The sequence below is a fragment of the Hyperoodon ampullatus genome, assembly GCF_949752795.1.
Source record: "Hyperoodon ampullatus genome assembly, chromosome: 4".
Classification (NCBI taxonomy): domain Eukaryota; kingdom Metazoa; phylum Chordata; class Mammalia; order Artiodactyla; family Ziphiidae; genus Hyperoodon; species Hyperoodon ampullatus.
The window spans coordinates 12,496,540-12,520,893 of record NC_136917.1 but is presented as its reverse complement, the minus strand read 5'-3'; the positions used below and the strand labels follow the sequence as shown (position 1 = coordinate 12,520,893).

General features: G+C 43.6%; 1 protein-coding gene across 6 annotated transcripts in view; it reads right to left on the bottom strand.

Moving 5' to 3' along the window:
• Nucleotides 1–24,354, bottom strand: part of TENM2 (teneurin transmembrane protein 2) — a gene marked incomplete at its 5' end in the record, with an annotated part of 1,007,477 nt that overhangs the window by 320,368 nt on the left and 662,755 nt on the right. For all 6 annotated transcript variants that reach the window (XM_079702682.1, XM_079702683.1, XM_079702684.1 and 3 more), the window contains one exon: nt 12,072–12,306. In XM_079702682.1, coding sequence (XP_079558808.1) covers nt 12,072–12,306 — 235 coding nt within the window. The remainder of the gene's footprint in view (nt 1–12,071; nt 12,307–24,354) is intronic.

Below are 24,354 nucleotides of genomic sequence, written 5' to 3'. Positions count from 1 at the left end.
CTGTTGTACTATGTGCTCTAATTCTTTGTCTTAAATTCTTGACCATTCCTTTGCAGAAGGAAATGGAGATAAAGACGCTGCGTGGGATGAAGAGGCAACAAAGTCGCCTACTCATCACGCAGGGAAGACTGAGGAGATCTGCCGGAAGCTCCAGCAGGAAGCCTGCCTGCAGTCCCACCCAGACACTCGGCGTGAGAAACCAACGAGTCATCTGGCCTCACCCTCCTCATCTGCAGAATAGACATCGGCCTGCACAAGTGATCCTAACATGGGTTCTGGTCTCAAAATTCTGCCTTGGTGCTGTCAAATGATTCCCCCTCCTCTTTAGGTTGATCAGCTCAACCTAAACCATGTTGACCTTGATTCCTTCTCTTGGTCTGCTTTCTGATGCAGCGGTCAGAATCAAGGGGCCGGCTTCCCAGAAGATGGCAGGTAAATATTTATTTGTGTCATCACCAGACCCTTTCTTTCCTACGCCACCCCTCACCTCTCCCTCTTCTATCCTTGAAATAGGCCTTCAATTTTAGCCCTGCAGAAAATGCTATACTTCTCCCTTCTCCCCCAAACTGAAGGTATTGTGAATTTGAAGATGCACGTTATAGGCAGGACGTGAGGCGGTCCCCATCCTAACACAGCTTTCATATTTCCAGACAAGGCCAAGAACTCAGATGGCGAGAACTCAGAAAACAAAGCACCCCCAGACCCAAACTGAATGTGTCCTTCCCGCCTGGTTCTCACACCCAACCCAGTGCCCCACACACCATTATACTGAAATTCTGGGGGGCGGGGTTAAATGTAAGTGTGCTACCTTTCCCCCTACTACTGAGCTTTTCTACAGCTAGTAATATCAGTTTAAATCACAAGAGTGTAAATAGCAGTGGGCATAATTATTGACATTAGGACATGTTGACTTTTAGGACAAAACTTTTTGTCTAATTAAATGTGGAACTATTCCGATGGTACCTATAATAAGGTCCATTACAGAGCAGACTGACCCCTGCAAAATGTCCTATCTAAGATGTTCACCTCAAAAAGGCATAAAATGCATTTTTATATTGCTGAGAATAGAAGCTTGGAGCATGGAGTTAAATGTTTCCCATTCACTGTCTTATGAAAAAGCAAAACCAAGGACTTCAACTTGATAAAGGTAAAACTGCTTCTCCAGCCATTTTCAGGAGATGAGAAACGCATTGAGTTGTTCTGAGTTAACTTTCTCATCATGAGCCCTCGTAAAGAGCACCGTTTAGTGAGACAATAAATGAGCATGTTTTAATTAGAAAATGTGGAATCTAAGCAGTTATGCAGGAAAGAGGAGGATAGCTTAAAAGAGACATCAATAAAATAAAAGTTAAAATGCATTAAGTGGCTACAGTGAACTCAAAGGTAAAGTCGTGGGCCGTTTGAGAAGTGAACCAGAGAGGGTGATGAATCAGAAGGGGATGCGAATTACTCAGTGGACCTTATTCTTTCTACTTCATATTGGAATCAGTTGTAAACCCCTTTCGGTGCCCAAGGCAAGTGAAGTAACCGGATGCTCTGAACCTCCCCTAATCCCACCCCTGGCCAGGACTGTGTGCTCAGAGGAGAATCACTATAATTAGCCAATAAGAAAAGGCAGCTGGGCTAGGGCAAAACGAGTATTGAACTTGGCCTGGGTTTTTTTTTTTTCTTTCTTTCTTTCTTTTTTTTTTTTCCTTCTAGACCTCTATCTTTTTTTTTTTTTTTTTTTTTTGCGGTATGCGGGCCTCCCACTGCTGTGGTCTCTCCCGTTGTGGAGCACAGGCTCCAGACGTGCAGGCTCAGCGGCCATGGCTCACGGGCCCAGCCGCTCCGCAGCATGTGGGATCTTCCCGGACCGGGGCATGAACCCGTGTCCCCTGCATCGGCAGGCGGACTCTCAACCACTGCGCCACCAGGGAAGCCCTAGACCTCTATCTTATGGTCTCCTAACACTGTGGTGTTTGGTTATGGCCACGCCCTTCTTCCTGGTCTCCTGTTCCATGTGGGCACGTGATCCAGGCCTAGCCAGTCAACATGGCCCATGATCCAGGCCTCGGGATTGGGTTTGCTGTGGGCATGGGATTCTAGCTGGGTTCCTGAGAACCAGGAAGTTCCGTTGAAATGTCCAGAAGGAGAATTCCTTTTTCTATTACTTTCTGAGCTATGAGGATAGAGCCTATAATTCCCACAAAGATCTCACAAAAGGAGACCTGCTTAAGAACAATGTTGGAAAACAGAAAAACAAAACTGAGAGAGACAGAGAGAGCCTAATGCCTGAGTTTAAGTCCCTGAATCCAGTTCTGCCTGAATCTTGATTCTGTCCCAGACCCTTCATCTCTCCAGGTTTCATCCTCCTGACATGCTGAAGGGGACAACTGTATCCATCGCACAGGGCTTCAACTCGGATAATATAAAGCGCCTGATACAGTGCTTGGCACAAGGCAGGCACTGAAGAGGTGACTATGCCTAAAAACAAAGCCAAAAAGAGTGTTCGGTCCTTCACAGGAAGTGGAAAGATTTTCAATATGACCACCATCTCTCCTCACATGGATTCTGAGGTTTAGAAGCTGGAGAAGATGACCTTTGCCATCCTCTGCCTTTAGCACTCAGCTGTAGGACATGAACATACTAAGAGAGCCCTAAGCTGAATACAAGACACTCACACAGCAGGGTTCCATCCCCAGAGGGCTTTTACATTTATTCTCTCACCTTACTAAATTGGCCGGGGTGGGGTGGATTTGGGGTCCCACCAAATGCTTAAATGTACCTCATATCACCTTATGCCTTATTACCGGTTCCAAAGTGCAGTGGAGAGGATCTGGGTTGATAAGAGATTAAAAAGTCACGAAGATTAAGCTCCATTTAAAATTCTTATCTAAGCACATACCAACACAGAAAGAAGACATTTCCCACCTTCTTCCTAGAACAGGATTTTTAACCCAGTCCTTCAAATAATTACAAAAAACAAAGCTTTTAATCGTCATATTGTTGGTGTGCAACAGCTTGACAGGAGGACTGATTGTTGAGCAGTTGTCTTAGGGATGCTCCAACCCAGCTGAAGCTTTAACAAACTGAAATAGAATTTCAGAACCATCTCACAAATAAAAAAGAAGTGTTACTCATTCTCTTTTTAAATATAAGGCAAGCACTCACAGCTAAAACATCAATAACAGAAATTGGAAGCACTTGATGATTCCTCAAACAGTTATGCTGAGCAAGAAATGATTCTGTAAGGGATTTAAAAACACATGATTTTGAGGGTGATTCTCCATGGTTAACATTGCCATGGGCTTCCCTGGTGGCACAGTGGTTAAGAATCTGCCTGCCAATGCAGGGGACTAGGGTTGGAGCCCTGGTCTGGGAAGATCCCACATGCCATGAACCGATTAAGCCCGTGTGCCCCAACTACTGAGCCTGCGCCCTAGAGCCCGCGAGCCACAACTACTGAAGCCCACGCCCTAGAGCCCATGCTCCGCAGCAAGAGAAGCCACAGCAATGAGAAGCCCACGCACCGCAACGAAGAGTAGCTCCCACTCGCTGCAACCAGAGAAGGCCCGCGCGCAGCAACGAAGACCCAACGCAGCCAAATTAATTAATTAATTAATTAATTTTAAAAATTGTCATGACTTCTGAAAATGGATATTGGCATTCAAGACTTAGGGAACAGCCCGGAATTGTTCAGTGGGTTTTGGAGGGGAAAAAAAGGTATCTGAGAAAAAGTTGCTTAAAGTTTCTTAAACTCCCCTATCATCTAAAGGATGCAGCCCTAGTTGAGCAAACTGGCTGAACGCCTGTGATAGATTGCAGTTCTGGGGACATAAGATCCCCATTCACAGGGGCAGGCGAGACCAAGACTAATAAATCAAAGGAAGCTTCAGAAAAGGTGGAAAGCCTATTTTGCCTGCCTGGGAGAACCACGAACGCCTTATCTGACTTCTGTGAAAAGAAAAAATCATTGGGGAGCCAGAATTAGAAGAGCCTTGCGTTCCATCCAGTCTCTCCCGTCTAAGCCAGATAAAATATCCTCTGGGAAGGCTTCAGGAAATGCCTCAGGGGAATGACAGTTGATATGAGCTGAATGGGTGAAAGAGCACAGACAGAGATGAAAATATTTAGCTTTTTTCAACCTTGAACTTAACCCAAGAGTCCAACATTTACACATACTCAGGGCAGAGTCTTGCGCTTCCAAGCCATGACCACAAGGTGGCCTCAGTCCCTAATTGGGTCCCCACGGTCCAGGCTGCAGAGGGACGGCTTTTGAAAAAAAGTTCCTTCTACCCAGAGGCTTCCCTGTGGTAACTCGCAAGTAAGAAGTTCAAGTCGCCAAAGCTTTAATAAACTTAACAGGGCTTTAATTTTACAGCAGGAGACAAATTTAAAAAGGACAGCCCTCCTTGTATACCTCTACCTTCAAGGATGTTTCCAAGTTTGCAAACCATGCCAAGAACAGACTGGAGTGGTCTTAAGTAAGATGCAATGCTTGTTTCTTTCTTAATGCACCTTGTAATTTGCACACGAGCCACAACACTTTATTTTCTTATTAACAGGTTTGAATATGTTTCACACCGCAAGCCCTAAATTGCAGAGCAGTGGATTAGACTAGGTTCTCTTTATTTTCCTGCCAATTGTCAGAAAGTGATTTGGGGTACGGGGTGCCCCTCCTTACTGGCTTTTTCTCTACCACTCATCCCCCCACCCCCCTGCCTCTATCCAACAACCAATCTCTTGTCTCCATCTACCGAAAAAAAAAAAAAAGACACAGCCTCGTTTCTCATTGGAGAGCTTGCCTATCGAGCAGTTCAGTTATTGAGATTAATAAGCTGCCAGTTTCCAAGGAAGACTAAAAAAACTACAAAATTAAAGCTCACTGCAACGTGCAATGCTGCTGGTGGCCAGGCGGGATCATGGTGTCAAAAAGGCAAGGTAAAGCTATAAACTAAGGCTGAGCTGGAAACGCTAACCTAAAGGTCTCATTAATTTCCATGTTGCCTCTGATGAGAATTTAGAGGGAGCATAATGTTCTGCAATATGGAGAAATCAAGCGGCCTATCGATTTGAAAAGTGCTGGAATGCATCTGGTTCACCCGGAATGAATTCTAGTTTTAAACCTCACGCAGAAACGTTAAAAAAAAAAAAAAAAAAAAGGAAGAAAAGCAAACAGGTTACGTTGGTTTAATATTCTCAAGATCAAACTTGTCAGTGATTCTGTCAGAAAATTAATCCTTAGGTAGAAAAAAAATCAATCTGGAGAACAAGTGAAGAAGAGTCTTCAGGTTCAGCACGGTGAAGATGTTTCAACAGTCTTGTTGCTTCCCCATGACAACCTTATTTACTGAAGGTCTTGAGTCTTGATTCCCAAATATGCACTCCCAATAAAGCATCCATATGAGGCTAAGATTACTTGGTCTTAAAGATAAAAAGTATGTTTTCTGAAATGCTGATACCCAAATTAGAATCCTCAGGTGCCACTTACCAAGCCCAACAAGCTCCATTCTTTATCAGAGCACTTCCTGGGTGTTCATCACAACTTCCTGAGTGTTCCTACTCAAACTATGACCAAATGGCCAGCCACCATACCCGTGGCTGCAGGGCTTTCTCCTACCAGTCTAGCAAAGACTGTCTGGAAGATAAACCCTATGCAAATCACAGAAGTAAAAAGGTAGCACCGCTTCTTATTTCTGCAGTGTCAATTTGCTCTAGCATTTTACGACATGCAGTGCACTAAACCTCCTCTGTAACTCAGCTCACATGGATCCCATGCTGCCACCACCATGGAGGCTCAGGACTTCAGACTGACCATCCTGGGTGGCCACCGATCCCGCAGAGCTGGAGACAAGGGTCGCTTCTATCCTGCCTGGCTTATGATATTGTCAGTGACTAACTCTATGTCCAGTAACAGACTGGGATTCGTCCCTCAGATAATTTCTTGCCTTGTGTCACTTATACTGCATTAACTTCACCATTTCCATGGACTGGATACATTCTAATTGGATAATAAGCATCGTTTTGTTTTGTTCTTCTAGTCTCAAAGGCATTATCATGTGGTGGTTAAGAGCATTGCACATGGAGTCAGGTAGACCCAGGTTTCCATCCCAGTTCGGCCCCTTACTTATTTGGAGACGTGTAAGTAACTTCATCTTCCCAAGCCTCAGTTTCTGTTTATTTAAAATAGGGATAGTAACATATACTCAACAGAAGGGTTAAAGGGTTCAGTGGGATCATGCAGGTAAAACTAAGCATGGAGCAAAAACTATTTGATAAAGTTGTTATTCACAGAACTATTCAATCATGTACAATAACTATTAAATTGAACAAAATTTCTGGAGAGATTTTGTTTTTTAAGAGAAAAGTCCACTGCTGAGAGCTTTGATACACTAACTATGCTATCATTTGCAAATGGTTGTGCTTCTGTGTTACATCTATTATTTTAGAATCAAAATAAGTCTGGCCAATAACAGCTACTCTTAATACTCTTGTTGCCTCAGAGATTTAACAAGTGGAAAACCGAACTTGTTTCCTAAATGACATCCCTATTCACTCAGCCTCTTAGGCCAAAAAATTGGATACCGTGCTCACACCTGCCTAACCTACATCTTTTTTTTTTTTTTTTGCGGTACGCAGGCCTCTCACCGTTGTGGACTCTCCCGCTGCGGAGCACAGGCTCCGGACGTGCAGGCCCAGCGGCCATGCCTCACGGGCCCAGCCGCTCCGCGGCATGTGGGATCTTCCCGGACCGGGGCACGAACCCGTGTCCCCTGCATTGGCAGGCGGACTCTCAACCACTGCGCCACCAGGGAAGCCCCTAACCTACATCTTGACATTCCATCAATCACAAATTCCTGCTGATTCTACCTTCAGTACCTACCCCACATCTTTGACCGTTCACCTTCTGGCCAGATTGGTAAGAGAAAGGCAGACAGCTCTGATACTGCAGCTATGGGCACCCTAATGGAAGCCCCACCATTTTTCATCTTAACTATGACAGTATTCTCCAGATTGGACCCTTAGTCCTGCTATAACTTGCCCTCAACCCCCCCACCCCCACCTATTGACCCTATGGCAGCTACCATAGTTAAAACCAAAACGGAACCATTTATGTTATTATTTTGGCCTCCTGTTTAAAATGCTTCAATGACTTTTCACTGTTCTTGGCGCTGAGTCCAAAATCTTTAAAGCAGCCCCAAACCTTGCACTGTCCGGCTCTTGCCGGCCTGTCTAGTTTGCTTTCTCTTCCTGGCATCTTAGCGTTTCTTCCCCCAGCGGGTCGTGGTTTTCGCCACCTAGAACATTCTTTCAGTCTAATTAACACCTACTCATCCTTAGGGCTCAGCCTAAATGCAAATTTCTCCTGAGTCTGGCTTCTCTATACCTCACACGGCACTTATTACAGCTGTCACCGTAGGGGCATATGCCTAATCTTTTGTTCACATTCTGTCTACAGTCAGGAAACTCCAGAAGGGCAAGGACTTTGCTTTTCTTCTTCACTGCTGCATCCTCAATATGCCTGGTACCTGGTTGAGTCTCTTATTAGATGTTTCTCGAATGAGTAATGGATGACCATTTCAAAGAGCAACTTGCAAACTTGTTTGTAGCTTGAGGATCTGGATGGCTAAAATTAGGCCTTCTGGTATTTCAGGGCAAAAGCAAACTCAGAGGGAAGTTTTGTCCCGCTTAGGGATTCTCTTTAGTGACCTGCTACCGAGATAGATTCCAAGAAAGAAGCTTGCCTCAGCAAAATGCATAAAGGAAAGAAAGTTAGGTTCTGCTGCTGAGCTACTTTCCACCGTCTTAGACAAAGAGATGCTGACTTCGGAAACTCCCAAAGAAGCAGCTGGCTAGGAAGATTCCTGACCTTGCTCCTCTCAGGAGAGGAAGGAGGAGATAGGTGCTATCAACCCAGAATTACACAGGGACCTTGTTCTAAGATCTTCTGCAAGTAAGCCAAGAGAAAGATGGTGGGCAGAGTGATTCTGTTACGCATACGTTAGAAAAGAGAGTCCAGGCTGTTTGCAATTAGTTCCTCTGCCCTATGTTTGGTTTTTCTTGGATTATATTATGGCTTACACATCAGTTGATTGCCTTGGGTAGTACAAATTTATATGCATTGTTATTTATATTATTAACATTGATACAGAACTCTCCTTACAAGCTTTTTCATCTTGTGTTAAATTCCAGATTCATACAATCTATTTTCTGGCTATGCCTCCTTAATTAGCACCTTGACTCTACTTGTCATAGAACAAAAATGGAAAACACACAGTCCAGGGAAGATCTAACATGGCTCATTAAGACTGACGAGAACATCAAAAAGCAATGCAGAGGGGCAAGGGCTTGTTCCTTACTGGTCTAAAGAAACACCTTGGATTTAGCCTGGAGTCTCGGGGGGTGGCAGAATGCTGCCCGTCATCTCCCAGAGTTAGGAGATTCTTCCATCATGCCCAGAAGTCTGTATTAATGAAAGTAGAGGTGGTGAAGCTGTTTGTAAATTTCCATTGCGTTTTCAAAATTGATGAGTACATCATGATCAGCCTCCGGAATGTCTTGCCCTGAATGGTTCTTTTTCCTGCTGTGGTTAATCAATTCTTATTGGGTATGAAAGACAGGAATCGGAATCCTAGTATGATATCATGCCCCTAACGTAAGAGCTTCCATTCCTACATTTGCTCTTGTGGGTAAGAAAATGACATCATTAAACTCACAATATTTCAGCATTTGAGTGAGTGAAATTGTTCAGTTCTACAGTTTCCAAGACTCTATGGAAAACCACTGAAGAATGGGAAAAAATGATGCTATAATCTTTGACTTTTTCCCACTTACCTGCTAGGTAAACTCTTTTTTTTTTTTTAAACATCTTTATTGGAGTATAATTGCTTTGCAGTGGTGTGTTAGTTTCTGCTGTATAACAAAGTGAATCAGCTATACATATACATATATCCCCATATCCCCTCCCCATCTCACCCCTCTACCTTCTAGGTAAACTCTTGTTCATCCTTCGAAACCCAGCTCAAACAGCCCCTCAGCCGGGAAGCTTTTCCTGACCATCCTGGGAAATTTAATAACTATTTCAACTGTACAACCACTGTAACTTACGCACTTCCATTCCTGTAAACACTGCACTATCTTTTTGTTTATGTGCCTATCTCCTTTTTTAGATTGTATGAGCTTTAAGGGCAGGATACATGTTTTAATCATAATCTCCCCAGTACCTAACATAGCGTTTAGTATTTTTGAGGGATTTGGTAAGTAAGTGCTAATAAGAGACTGTATAAATCATATTTAAAAGAGAAACACAAAGTTCAACAATTCTATTAATTATTGCTAAAGTTTTCATATATGAGACAAGCTGCACACCCAAATTATATGTATTCAGTTCCATGAATGGAGTTTCAAATATCTGTGACTGACTTTTAGTAATAGCCCCATCTCAAGGGCCTTATATTCTCGAACTCTTAGCCCTTGAATGTACTGATCAAAGAACATCCAGATATGCTCTCCCTTGTTTTTTTCCTTCTGCTAGGCTTCAAGGTTTTGGCCATCTTACTTCCCAAGCTTGCCTCCTCTAAAAGCATCACTGAGAAGCTCCAATCCTAGGAGAAATGCCATGTATCCTAACGATCTGCAGAAGGACTCTACAGGTCAGAAAGCATGTTCTGGGAGAACTTCAGGAGAACCAGAAGGGGACAGGCTTGGCTTTGCTGGTCCTCTCCTCCAGAGCCTTTCAAGGGAACACTTTATTGCCAACTGATCACATCAGAAACTGGACGATGGGAGATGCTTATGCAGTGTATGTGTTCTCATCACCAACAGGAGACTCTTTGTGAGGAGTAGACACTCTGATGGATCTTTCCCTGAAGATGTGACAATTAAGGCAATAAATGTAGGTTCGTGGCTGCTCCTGCATCAGACAATCTGACCACCTTTTTTATCTGTAGGAATCACGAGAGTTCCATCCAATGTGGCTCATAATTTACCATCTCACTGAAGCCCTAGAACGCTTGCAAGTTACTCTGTTCCCCAAGTCTAGATTCTGAGTTTTTAAAATGCTAATAACAACGATTCCTTCCTACCTCACTGGATTGCTTCCATGCTTGAATGAGGTAGTGCATTTAAACCACTGACATCGGCATGTACAAACTGCACAATAAAAACTGGTAGTTAATGGCGATGGTGGTCCTCTTCTTTCCTTTTTCTCCTTCTTTTTCCCCAATATCTACTACATTTCTCCTTCCCTTTCTCCCTCCTCTTTCTTCATCCTAACCACAGTGCATAGGCTTTATGTCTAGAAACTATTTTTCAAACAATGGTCTGTTAATGTGAAAATAGTCTGACTAGTACCCAACAAACTCTATGGCAGTTCATAGATATAAGGACGGAAAAGATAGAGTCTCATCCAGCCTTAAAGACCACTACCAACTATGAAAATATCCTAAATTAAGCCTGGTGGACCAGTCAACTTTCAGCCTGGAACCTTTCCAGCAAAGCTACTTATTAGTGGGGTTATTCTATCAGTACAAATGTTTAAATCTATCTATTATGTATAATATATGCATAGAGTTCCTATTGACTTTCCCTACTGTAAGCCTTAGAGATTAAGACTGCAGGCCTGGTTACAAATCACCTACAGTTGTTAGAAAATAAAATGTATTAAAGTTTGGAGCGACTACAGTGACAGTGGTATACAACTTATTCAAGTTCAAGATCTTATTAATAAAACAAAACATATTAGAGGGCTTCCCTGGTGGCACAGTGGTCAGGAGTCTGCCTGCCAGTGCAGGGGACATGGGTTCGAGCCCTGGTCTGGGAAGATCCCACATGCCACGGAGCGGCTAAGCCCTTAGCGGCTAAGCAGCTAAGCTCAGAGCCACAACTACTGAGCCTGCGCGTCTGGAGCCTGTGCTCCGCAACGGGAGAGGCCGTGACAATGAGAGGCCCGCGCACCGCGATGAAGAGTGGCCCCCGCTCGCCACAACTGGAGAAAGCCCTTGCACAGAAACGAAGACCCAACACAGCCAAAAATAAATATAAATAAATAAATAAATTTATAAAACAAACAAACAAACAAAACATATTAGAGATAAGAAACAACATCAAATGCTATGGCTTGCATAATTATTTCCAGCTGTGTGCAGAAAATTCACGGGCCATTACCAGAAAGATGACGGATTATTTCAGTCTTTCCTTAAACTTAAGTTATTAAAGTTTAAAAACTATGTGGGAACTTATTGAAGGTTCAATATGAATTAATCCGTCTCTCTTTACTCTCCGTGGTTCTTCCGGGCAAGGAAACAGTAACAGTTGAAGCACACAAACATGAAAGTGTCTGGGGATGGAACGGCAAGGCCTGTTCCAGTATCTGGCTGACCCACTGTCAATTACATTGCAGCTTGCCACGCTGTGACCCATGCCCCTTCCTTCAGGTCACGAAGGCAGGTGTGATTTTGGAAGACCAGAAGCAAAGGGGAGAAAAGGACAGGAGCAAAGGCAAAACAAAACAAAGCCAGACCTGGAATCACTTTGAAACCCTTCCCTCTCAACATAAGTGCTGCCGCTTTTTTCTTGTTTGTTTTTTTACACTATTGTTTGCCCCTCAGGCATCAAGCTGTTAGTGTATACGGGAGGGATTAAAGCGAGACTGCATGTCGGATGAAGTATAAATTAAAATTATACTTCTGTCAGTCTGGAATCAGGGATTGTTTCTCAAGGTCTCCCCAAACACTTAATTTCAAATGAGTCTTCATTTATGACTTCAAGAAAGGCTAAATGCATAATTTATCAGCAGCTTTCTGTCAATATACCCTTAGAAGCATGTTCCCCATGAGTCTTTGAGTAAAAATATGTTATGCTAATTCTATTAGTTGGGTACACAGGAGCTGTGGAAGAAAGTAAACAAGCATTAAAAGGAGACACATGTGAACAAAGAAATACCTATCAACCTACCGTCCAGGGTCAAATTACCAAGGGAACAGCACAGAGTTGGTCAACGTGTCCCATAAGGTAGGCGGGATTTTCTCCCGACTGCTCTGGGCGGGTGATGCAGCAGGGAGCCAGGTGTGATCGTGATGGGGACTTACCGGGTCTCCAGGGGCACGTTGCTGTTTAGCACCCAGCTGTCCTGAAGCTGAACTGACTCGGGCGTGGTGGCCAGGTCATTGGGCGCGGGAGCTGGGGCGTGAATCTGACTCCGCCGATTGGTCAGCGAGTTCCTGTTGAGGGAATTGGCTGACGAGTGGTGATGGGACAGCGTGTGGTTGTGCGGGGGTGGCAGAGGGGGCCTCAGAGTCGACTGGCTGTGGTGGTTCGGAGGGCCTGAGAAAAGAGGAAGGAGAAACGGCCATTAGGGGCTTCAGAATGCGGCTGCGATCACTCTGCAAGCCTGCGGAGGAGAGCCTGGAACCAAAGCCTCGATATTGACCATTGCCGAATGTCAGGAACTACAGATGCAGATACGACTGTGACCAGCATCCCAATGTCAGTTACTAACAAATAGTATACTTTATCCCTTTATCCCTCGGCATCAAATTAAGAATGAGAAACTAGGTTAGCAAAACCAGGCTGGTGAGGGGTGACCAGTGGAATTATTTGAAACATATTCATTCTGCAATGAAAGTAACATGATATTCAACGAGGCTGAGCACTGTTGTAACAAGTCCCTAGCCCATTTCCTGGTAAACCAGTGCACTCCTACATTCTTTAAAAACACGGCATCTTTGTGAAGGTATAAGAAAGATGGAACACTCTAAGTCAGGGAATAGTAAATTTAAACACCTATCAGGGGCCAGGCAGGAAAGTGAAGTGGACTGAGGTGAACTGGAGACGGCAGGGAGCAGCCCTCACTCAGATCCAGGCTCACGTGGCCATGCAGGGGTTAGAGCTCAAGGCAGATGATCTTCCAGTTTTTCTAGGAGAGCTGAAGATCTGGACTTTTTCAAAAGAGTTTTCTGATTTTTAAAAAATGTTGACAATTAAAAAATATGTGTGTGTGTTTTTGTGTGTTTGTGTATTTATATATATGTTTATATATACACACATATTCACATGTATATGTATACTTTTAAAAATAAGAATCAACAAAACACACCTGTGAGCCTGCTCAGATCAGGGGCTTCATAGCATCTGTCCTCTGAGAGATGAACCCTGAGGACCCAGTCTCTGGAGAAGGTCAGGGTTGATGTTTTCAAACCACGACCCTTACTCCAAATTGCATCCTGGTTTCTAAACTTGCAATCCTCTGTCCTTGCAGGAAAAACTCACAAAGGACAACTATACCCCTGTTTTCCCCTGTAATTCTCCTGTAAATATGACCATGGATGATAATTCCACACACCGTTTTCCTAGCAACCCACTCTCCACCTACCAAGTGAAATATTTTAAGCATAATGAAAATGAAGGTCGTTCACTATGCAAGGTAAGCCTATCATTTGGTTCTAATGGCTGCTGAAACATGACTTTTAATTTGTGTCCTTTGAGAAAGTTTATGTTTTGAAGCCTCCAGTCGGGGTTGGCAGCCCGCCAGGTGACTGCCGAGCCGTGTCATTTTGGCCCCTGCCAACTTTGAATATCCTCAGCCCCTGCTGTCCTGGCTTTAAGAAGTTGGCTCAAGTCATTTAAACAAGCAGTTTGACACAAATTTCAACTACTTGTCTCCTTATGTGACCGGGCTACATCTCCAAAAGGTGTAATCTACATTCCGTGGCTCCTGGGAAGCTTGCAGAAACGTTCCGAAAGAAAGACAACATGTCAAGAAGATCCTAGGTTTGGAGAGCATCATGACCATCGAAAACAGGAAAGAAAAATACAGAGGAAAATGGTTCCTTGAAGTTTGCATCTCTGGGCTGAAATTACTTGGGGAGATTTTTTTTTTTTTTTTTGGTGTGCAGAAAAAGACAACTAAAACTAAAACCTAATGGGAAATGCCACTGTACAAGTTGTATAGATTTTAAATCGCGTCCTCCAAATGAACCTGTAATTCGTATTTTCCATTCTGCACCGGTGACATTTTAAATATATCTTTGAGGGAGTTCCATTGCTGTAACAGGCTACTATATTTTCTGGCATTGTTGTCTGTCTTGTAATCTATTATTATATGGTTATTTACGTTTGTCTGTCTCGTATTAGTGGAAAGAGGTGAGAAAAGGGGGTGAAATGATGTAATAACGATCCTTCAGAGATGGTATCCAAGCCCCTCACACAAGGTTAATGAATTCTCATGCCTTTCTTTCTCCACCTCTCAACTCCCATCGAAGTGGTGTCATTATTCTCCATTAGTTAGGTAATTATGAGACTTGCCTCGGGAAGGCGAGAAGAATCAGTGTTCAAGCGAGAACCCACCCTCCCCAGCCCCAAGCCCTAACCTACCATCTCCCTCAGCCCCCCGCCCCCGCCCTCCAGCCCTCCAGACCACACACTCTCCCAAAGTACAAAGAGGCCGTGTGAGGGATTTAATTCACTAAATGAGATATCGGGACCCTCCCGCTTCCTGTCTGTTCACCCTGAGATTTCTCTGTCTGCTCCAGCCTGGGTGGCCCTTCCCTGTCCATCTGTGTTCAGTGTGGGTGGAATTCCCGTGGTCGTCTTTCTGCGGACACAGCCAGGGATGGTGCTGATGGGGGAATGGAAACGCCGACCCGGGTGTGGTGTGGTATGTTCCAAACAAAACAGAGGCTGAGTTTTCCAGTTAATCGAAAGAAACGTCAAACTCTCCTCCCATTTCTCCTAAAGAGAAGGCCTGGGGTTTCATGGGGTCGGGGGGAGACGGAGAAAGAAGTGCAGAGGAAGATGAACAAATACTTAACTCTCCACTCACCCGGGTCCTCCTATAAAGCAACAAGCTCTTTCACTGCACTTACATCAAATTACTGATAGCAATTACAACAAAAACTATCCCGCGTCCTCAATATCGAAACATGTCCTCCTTATACTGTTGCTCATTTCCACTGTGACGTTGATCATGTTTGCTCATTTACCTCTCTATCCGAAACACAAACTTTTCAACTAGGTACAGGAGCTAGAAGGAAAAGACAGTGACAGCACAGAGGGGTAAAGGCTACCACTGGGGGAGAAGCAGAGTGGTGTGGGAGCATTGAGCCAGTGGTTAGGGGATAAAATCGGAAGAACTGAGTTCAAGGATCGGGTCTGACCAATTTTGAGTTGCGTGACCCTGGGCCTGAGACTTCATTTCTTTAATTGTCAGTGTCTTCACCTGCCAAATGATGAAAACAGCACTAACTACCTGTAAGGAAGTTCGAGGGGAAGATGAATGTAAAATGCTAAACATGCTACCTGATGGCTGGCAAGTTCCCCCAAACCATGTGCGTGCAGGGAACACTGCTTGGTTCTCCTAGGAATAAACGGATGGATAAAGACGTAACTGCAGCTCTCAAGGATCCCAGATTTGAGTAGATGGAATACACCCCGACTTCAGCTCTCTAGGCCAGGAGTCACAAACCAGCAGCACCCAAGCTGAATATTACCAAAAGTTCAAGGTCAAGATTGTACATCGTGTTCTGGACTTCTGACTTCTCTTGAAAACAAAAACAAATTGAAGTCTGTATTCCCTCAAGGCAACAACTGGATAGAGCTGAATGCCACTGGGTGGTTTTGTGGTTTTGTTTGTTTAGTTTGTTTTTGTCATCAGCCCGAATGATCCCTGTTATCTTCATCTGATCGGATGTATGCACTTATGTTACTGGCTGGTGGGCATTTATGTTTTTGACTGCTGGCTTGACTGGGGGTTCCTTAGCATTCTCTGTGGGTCACGTACCGCTAATATAACAACATCTCTGCTACAGCTAATGATCTCAAGCACTTTTTGTGTTTGTTTTTGTTATACTCATCCAATGCATTTGCAGATTGTGACGGTTTTCTATTTCAAAAAATGCAGACAATGGCAAGCAACATGCCTCACCGCTTTCTAAGAAGCTAAATGACATGAAAAGCCGTTCTCCAAGGCAAGTGTTGTCTTCAGTCTGTGGTGAAACAAAAATGAATACCTCAGCTTGATGAAGGAAACTTCGCATCCACTCTGAGTCCCATACTTTTATTGGGCTTAATTCATGTGCATCGAATGGCCCTTCTATTACATAAATATGAAATCACATAATAATGTAATTGAGCCACAAATAACTGTGCAACATAAACACTTACATGGTATCAACCTAATAAGTAGGCTTTTAGCAGGCAAAAGGCAACGGTCATTAAAATTGCTGTGTTAACCTATTATTCTACACCTGATTTATCTCGGGTCCAGAACCTGGAATTTGTTTTTAGGTACTGTGGAGCTTTTAGTCCTAGGAAGAAGGAGCTATATATTGGTTCTTTGTTAAAAGCTAGGGTGGGACAGGTAGGACTCGTATCAAAGATAAGTTAACTTGTGGAGAAGGTGCTTCCTGTAGATTTAAAAATTAAGTGCTTGAATGAATGCTTAACTTGCCCTGTTTGCTTGTTTGGACTTATTTGCTTGAATGGTCCACGCTTCTGAGCTTTTAGATTTGCTGTGGGACAGTTGCCAGCAATTTTGAGCCTGACAGAGATGCCGTTCACATATGCTGTCCCTCCTAAATGCCAACTGGTTGACAGTAGAGTTTTAAAAAATAAAGCAGTGCTTCTTTATCGGTTCACAATATCAATTCCAACAAAGTTGTGTGGCCACTACACACTCAACTCTGTTTAAAAGAATTTTTAAGTATAGTTGATTTACGATATCATGTAAGTTTCAGTGTACAGCACAGCAATTCAGTTCTACATATAATATATATGTATGTATATATGTTCTTTTTCAGATTCTTTTCCCATATAGGTTATTATGCAATACTGAGTATAGTTCCCCGTGCTAAACAGTCGGTCCTCGTTGGTTATCTACTTTCTACGTGTATATGTTAACCCCAGCCCCCTTTCCCCTGTGGTAACCATTAGCTTGTTTTCTGTGTCTGTGAGTCTCTTTCTGTTTTGGAAATAAGTTCATTTGTGTCTTTTTTTTTTTTTTTTGGCTGTGTTGGGTCTTCGTTGCTGCACGGGCTTTTCTCTAATTGAGACAAGTGGGAGCTACTCTTTTTTTTTTTTTTTTTTTTTAAGAAACTGCTTTTTATTTATTTATTTATTTGCGGCTGTGTTGGGTCTTCGTTTCTGTGCGAGGGCTTTCTCTAGTTGCAGCAAGCAGGGACCACTCTTCATCGCGGCGCGCAGGCCTTTCACTGTCGCGTCCTCTCTTGTGGCGGGGCACGGGCTCCAGATGCGCAGGCTCAGTAGTTGTGGCTCATGGGCCTAGTTGCCCCGCGGCATGTGGGATCTTCCCAGATCAGGGCTCAAACCCGTGTCCCCTGCATTGGCAGGCAGATCCTTAACCACTGCGCCACCAGGGAAGCCCAGTGTCTTTTTGTTTTTTGATTCCACATATAAGCTATATCATATGGTATTTGTCTTTGTCTGGCTTACTTCACTTAGTATGATAATCTCTAGGTCTATCCATGTTGCTGCAAATGGCATTATTTCATTCCTTTTTATGGCTGAGTAGTATTCCATTGTGTATATATACTGGAGTATCAACTCTTGTGTTGACTAGATGAGTGGTGCTCAAATAGTATGTGGAAACCAGCAACACCCACATTTTAAATAATGTATCAAGAAAGAAATTTCGGGCTTCCCTAGTGGCGCAGTGGTTGAGAGTCCGCCTGCCGATGCAGGGGATGCGGGTTCGTGCCCCGGTCCGGGAAGATCCCACATGCTGCGGAGCGGCTGGGCCCGTGAGCCATTGCCGCTGAGCCTGTGCGTCCGGAGCCTGTGCTCCACAACGGGAGAGGCCACAACAGTGAGAGGCCCGCATACCGCAAAAAAAAAAAAAAAAAAAGAAAAAAAGAAAGAAATTTCTTTGCAGCTAAGGAAGTAAATTCACAATAATTGGCTACTGTTGTTGCATTTTTCCTAAATAAACAGCTGGGGGAGGCATTTAGGCTGGGTCTACCCTTGCCAAGGGGGGTGTTGATGACAGTGGGAAGGCAGGGATGAACTCAGATTGGTGGTGTCTTGCCCACACCAATTATTCCTGGCAATTAAAAATGATGATAAAATGTGTGAAAGAAAAATAAAAGTAGAGCCCTGCCTAGCTGCTAATAATTCACTCATTCTTGGAGATGGCATGCCAATTGTTGGCCTTTAAAAAAATTTCAACCCTTCGGACCCCAAGATAATGAATTAACCACAAACTGTCTGCCTTAAGAACATCATCTTTGGAGCAAGTTCCATCTTGATGGCAATCTGAAGATGCAAGAAGTGGGGATGGTGTTGACAGAGCTTCTGGAGTCTCTGGGTGATGAAACCTGGCACCAGGACATCCTGTTCAAATTTGACCTTGAATGGGAGCTACAGGGAGCCGGAGGTGAGAATTTTCAAGAGTAACAGCCTGTGGTTAGAATTATGGAGAGTGGAGGCTATTGCAAATGGCCAGGCTGCTGGGTGGCTTTGAACCCCTGCTTGGCCACTTACTAGCTGTGTGACCACTGGAAAGTTACGTATTGTTTTCTGAGTCTGTTTCTTCATCTGTAAAATGGGTATAGAGATTTTACTTCTTTCATATGGCTGTTAGGAGAATCAAATGAGAATATTTATAGGGAGCCCAGCACAATTCTTAGCATAGAGTAAGCTATCAACACATATTATTTTGTGTCATAATTAATAATACCAGTAATAGTAATACCAGCAATAGCAACCATGGTTCTGGTGAAAGTAACGAGTACCTCCTGGGTCACTCCAGTTTTCCTAGCTCTTTGAGGTGGCAGCTTTCATGGTGAGATATCAAATCAACATATGGAGGCAAAGTCACTCACCTCAACCTCTCTACCTTCAAATTCTGTCTACAGAAGGGCATAGCGACTAAGTGACATGGCACAGGCATTAATACAGGTGGTCTCAAGAGCATCTCTCTAAGAGCCTGCCAAAGTGGAACTTGGGATTCAGAACTGTCCCATTTCCATAAACAAATAATGACAACAAACCAATAATACTGACAATAGATGCTATGAATTAAGCTCTCCCTGTGTGTCTGATCCTGTGGTAAGTGCTGTACTTAAATTATTTCAGGGTATTCCCACTCACTCCTATGGGATAGATTCTCTTATCATCCCCATTTATACAGATCCTGCAAGTGAGGCTCAGAGAGGTTAAGTAATTCGCCAGTGGTCACACAGCTCAGTAAACGGTAGAGCTGATATTTGACCCCAGGGTCTCTTCCCCACTCTGCCCCATGCAGAGGAGCACGAGGCCCCAGAGAGCACGCACACAGGGAGGGAATGAGGACCCTGCCCCAGTTTATGCACGCCCCCTCAGATACAGAGGAAAACTGGCTTGACGCATTTCTTTGCACATGTGCTTAAATTGTAGAAGCAAATCTTGTGAGAAAGTGGAGGGAATCGCCCACCTCAAAGCTCTGCCCTTCACAGTGCTGCTTGAATCAGGAGAAATAGGCCAGAACAGCCAAAGTGCAGCGCAGTCTCTTTTCTGTGCTTTCCCAAAAGGCCCTCCTCAAGCTTCCTCCTCCACGCTGCATCCCTGGCTCCCAATTAGGTCTGCTGGAGGCAGAAACAAGGGCACACTGGTCCCATCTCATCCTGCCAGCTCTGACTGGAGGCACTTTGCCATAGCCCGGGGTTGGGGGGCGGGGGTCCAGATCCAGCTTCCTCCTGCATTTGGAGAGAGGCTTACTTATTTGTCTCAAAGTACTGGATGCTGTGGACATTCAGCTTGCTCCCTCCTTCCCTGTCTTTAACATCTACTGAATGATTTGTTTCCTAAAGAGTGGAATCTTATTTTTTTATTATTGACCCTCCTATGGTATTGCTGGCTTTGCAGGATGGTTGACTGGTCTGCAGTATTTCTTGCATCTGGCTGCTATTGTCAGGCTGCACATTTCTCCGCATTTCAGAATAGAGGAGAAAAAAGAAAGCAGGATGAAGGAGCCAGCCAAGTTACGGCCTCTTTCTAATCTCCCACGGGGCCTCACATAGGCTCTGGCCAGTGCCTCTTGGCCTGAGTTGCACAGTCCTGGACCAGGGGCCATCCTTCATGGAAAGACCCCAGTCAGCCTGACCAGAGCACCAGAGAAGGAAAGGATGGTACTTACTCATAAGCAATGATTTGTAGTTCTCTTGCTTACATAAAATGCGTGACCTCAGAGAAAAAATATTCCGGGTGCCTTCATAATGACACATCCCATGACAGAAGCATGGGGATTGCAGTCCTAAGGAGGAATCACTTGCAGGCTTAGAAACCAAAGTTTTGTCACCTCTACCTACATTCATAAACAACTACAGTTTAGAGGGACATATTAGCTCATCTAAGAACAATTGCTCACATTTAATAAGCCCCAGCTGTGTAATAAGCACTCTATATATTGTACCTTATTTCAAATTTATAATACTCTACTCAATATTCTGTGAAAACCTATATGAGAAAAGAATCTGAAAAAGAATGAATATATGTATATGTGTAACTGAATCACTTTGCTGTACACCTGAAACTAACACAACATTGTAAATCAACTATACTCCAATAAAATCAAAATGAAAAAAACTTATAATAACCTTCAGAATAGATGTTGTTGTCCACTTCAAAGATGAGGAAATGGAGGGGCAAGGAGGTTAAATGATATGTTTCCCTTCGTACAGTTTGTATTTAACTGTATACATTTGGGCCCCTTTCCAGTGCACACAGGGTACATCTCTTTCATCACCCTTGGCACAAGGTTTTGTATTATTTTTGGACTCTCCTGTGTTCCCCACTAGACTGTGAGCTCCTCCAATGCAAAGAGCATGTCTCTCTTATTTTTATATCCCCAGCACAAAGCAACAGTACCTGGCACAGAAGTAGCACAGAGTGAATGAACAAATGAATTGACAACTCATGTCCCTGGAGGGCGGTGAGCCTCAGCAGAGAGGGATCAGAGTAGATTTTTGCCTCTGTTCTTTGAGCATGTAGTTAATTCCCCTAATGCTTATTGCCCTCAGAGGGTCCATTAACAGGGAGAGAGCCAGACACGGGAGGAAGGTGACTTCCATCCCCTCTGTTTTGTTTGTTTTTTCCTGGCTCTGCCTGAATTCCTTTTTATTTTTATTAGTAACAATCTTACTGAGCTATAATAAAATTCAGCTTCTTGGAGTGTACATTTTAGTATTTTAAAAGTGTATTTACCGAGATGTGCAAACATCACTGCTGTCTAAGTTTAGGACATTTCTGTCACCACCCCTCTCCCCGCCGCAAGGAAACCCCATACCCATTAGCAGGTGATTTCCATCCCCTCCTGTTAATCTACTTTCTGTTCCCATGAATTTGCCTATTCTGGACATTTCATTTTAATTAATTAATTATTTATTTATTTATTTATTTTGGGCTGCGTTGGGTCTTTGTTGCTGCGCGGGGCTTTCTCTAGTTGCGGTGAGCGGGGACTACTCTTTGTTGCAGTGCGAGGGCTTCTCATGCGGTGGCTTCTCTTGTTGTGGAGCATCGGCTCCAGGCACACGGGCTCAGTAGTTGTGGCACGTGGGCTCTAGAGCTCAGGCTCAGTAGTTGTGGCCCATGGGCTTATGTTGCTCCGTGGCATGTGGGATCTTCTGGACCAGGGCTTGAACCCGTGTCCCCTGCATTGGCAGGCAGATTCTTAACCACTGAGCCACCAGGGAAGCCCTGGACATTTCATATAAATGGGATTCCTTCTGATTTTTTATAACCACAATGTTTGTCTGTTGCAGAGTCCTGTTGGAACCAATCAAAGTTAGATCTCAGATGGGGGCCACTTCACACCGTTAAAAAAAAATCTTTCCCAGGCAACCTGAAGCCAGTCCTTCACAGGAGCTTTTTGGCTGGGGCCCCGCTGCTGTTGATATTTTCCAGGTGGAGATTGTTAGGCGATGGCCATTTGAGAGCCAACTGTACACTTGAGGGTCTGAGGGGGATCCTGAAATTTGTTCCAGTGCTTCAGGCATGGCTGTAATCACAGCAGAGAGCCATTTCTGATAAGCTAAAACCTAGCCACGCACAGGCAGGGACTCTTGAGGGGAGGAAGGAAGAGAGAGAGAAGTCTTGAATCGGGTGCCAAACCAGCAGCTACCCTTGAATTATAAGCTTAATAGTGCTTGTTGGTTTGGGACTGTACTGCCCAAATAGGGCAAGTTCTCACCTCTGATGGATCACAAAGGGATTTTAATCATAGATGCCACATCATTTTACCATAGCCCTATACTCACTCCTTGCTTTCTTAAATCATCAGGAAAGTATCACTTGAGATCAATGTCAACTCCATTAGCTACTTTCCAAGTGACAAATACAAAAAGAAAAAAAAAAAAGACCACTTGAAATATTTGAGAGAAATCCTTCTAAAGAGAAGATTCTATTGCGAAGTTACATCTGAGCAGTGCCTGTCTGAGCATTTCAATAAATCTACATTACCCTAGGTATTTTGGCATCCTCTGGGAGAGGAAAGCCTATCAGTAGAAAGTAATGATTTTGGGTTTTTCAATTGCCCTAAGGATCTTGACAATGCTATTAAGACCCATGCTCTCCCTGTCGAGAAGTTTAGGAGTGAAATTATTAATACGCCCAGACGTTATGTTGATTGTTGCGCTGTAGCAGAAAATACTCTCTCTCTTATTTGAGCTGCATTATCACTTTCTCAAGCAGAGAATTGCATCAAAAATTTAAACTCCTCTCATTCCAGCTCATCGCATAGCTTTTCAAGGTCTTATTGTAAAATAGGTTGGGCATAATTTGGATATTTCTCTACCCATGAAAGATAGTATGTTTTTCAAAGGCCAGACTATTTTTTTTTAAATAAAAATCACAGTGTAATTTTCTTCCATCAATATGTCACTCTTTAGCTCTTTAACTAGGTTTTCCTTGGGGTGTATTTCATTCCTTTTTTTTTTTCTTTGAAATGGTCACAATTCTTTCCCCTGAACATAGGAAGAGGATCAAAACAAAGATAAAATATTATTTTGATTTTAGATTGAGCCTCTGAGAAACAGAATGATGGGTACAAGCTCTGATCTACACCATTCGTTAATACCAAGAATGACTGAAACGCACTAGTTAAATGGCAAGGACAGGATAAAGGTTCCTAGAGCATTTTCACTTCAAAGCTCAGCAGAATTATTTACTATCTGGGTGACCTTTTCCCCAGATCTCTTGTGGTACACACCTTATAGGGCAAGGGAACAAAAGTTTCTCCACACTATATAAACAGAAGTCAGGGGAAAGTCAGACCTTGAACTGCATGTGGTTTCACGTCAAGTGACAGCTGATATAATGGGATATACAGGGCATATTGCTGGAGATGTTTTCAAGATACTCTGTCTGCCTTCAAAATACACACACACACACACACACACACACACACACACACACACACACACACAAGCACATAATTATCCCAGAGAAACAAATATCTGAGAGCTTCCTGAAGAAGCATTCCCCTCCCAGGATTACATGGTTCATGTACTATCAGAGAGAGTGTCCTTTGGATTTTCTTTATAATTGTTTGGTGTTTTCTCTCAAAGTTGTCTTGGAACTGCTTTGCACTCTTAGTTAAAGTGGATCAGACAGTGCTCATGGTTCTTCTTATGATGTAGCATGGATGATGAGCAGGAATATCCAGTGCTGAGCAGGGTAAGATGAGAAAATCCACCCCTTGGCACTACCCAAGAGTCCCAGGATGCAAACAACTTTCAGAAAACAATGGGACCAACAGGATGCCAGTGTGCTCTGCCGATCTCAGTTTTGCGGGGGAGGAGGTGACAATGGCATTAGAATCACCATCTCCTACTGTGCCCCCGCCTTGAAAAACAGGGTTTCCTCTTAGCCATGGTTCATCATGCCATTTCCAGGGCGTTTTCACAGTCTTTTCAACATTGATTTCTCTAGTTTTGCCAGGGCAACTTCTGTCGACAACCAGAGTTATGAAGTAAGTAACCCGTCTGGCTTTCTGTCTCCCCATCCATAAAAGGTGGTTAATAACCATCCCTACTTGGGAAAGAGAGTTAAATGAGATAGTATGTTTAAAGCTGAAGTGCTTAGAAAATGCATTATGAATAGGAAGTACTTAGGAAATGTCAGTATTTAGTTATTTTTGCCTAGCCAGCCTAATTCTTTCTAGAGATGGTGGAGAGAGGAGTGGAATAGATCCTGTGACTCCAAGATTATTTCAACGACCTGGAAAACTTCCTGCTGCCAGATATTCTTGAGGTAAATGGCACCATTAAGTATATGGGACCCTTATCTAAAAAAAAAATGATACAAATGAACGTATTTACAAAACAGAAATAGATTCACAGACATAGAAATAAACTTATGGTTACCAAAGGGGGAAAGATGGGG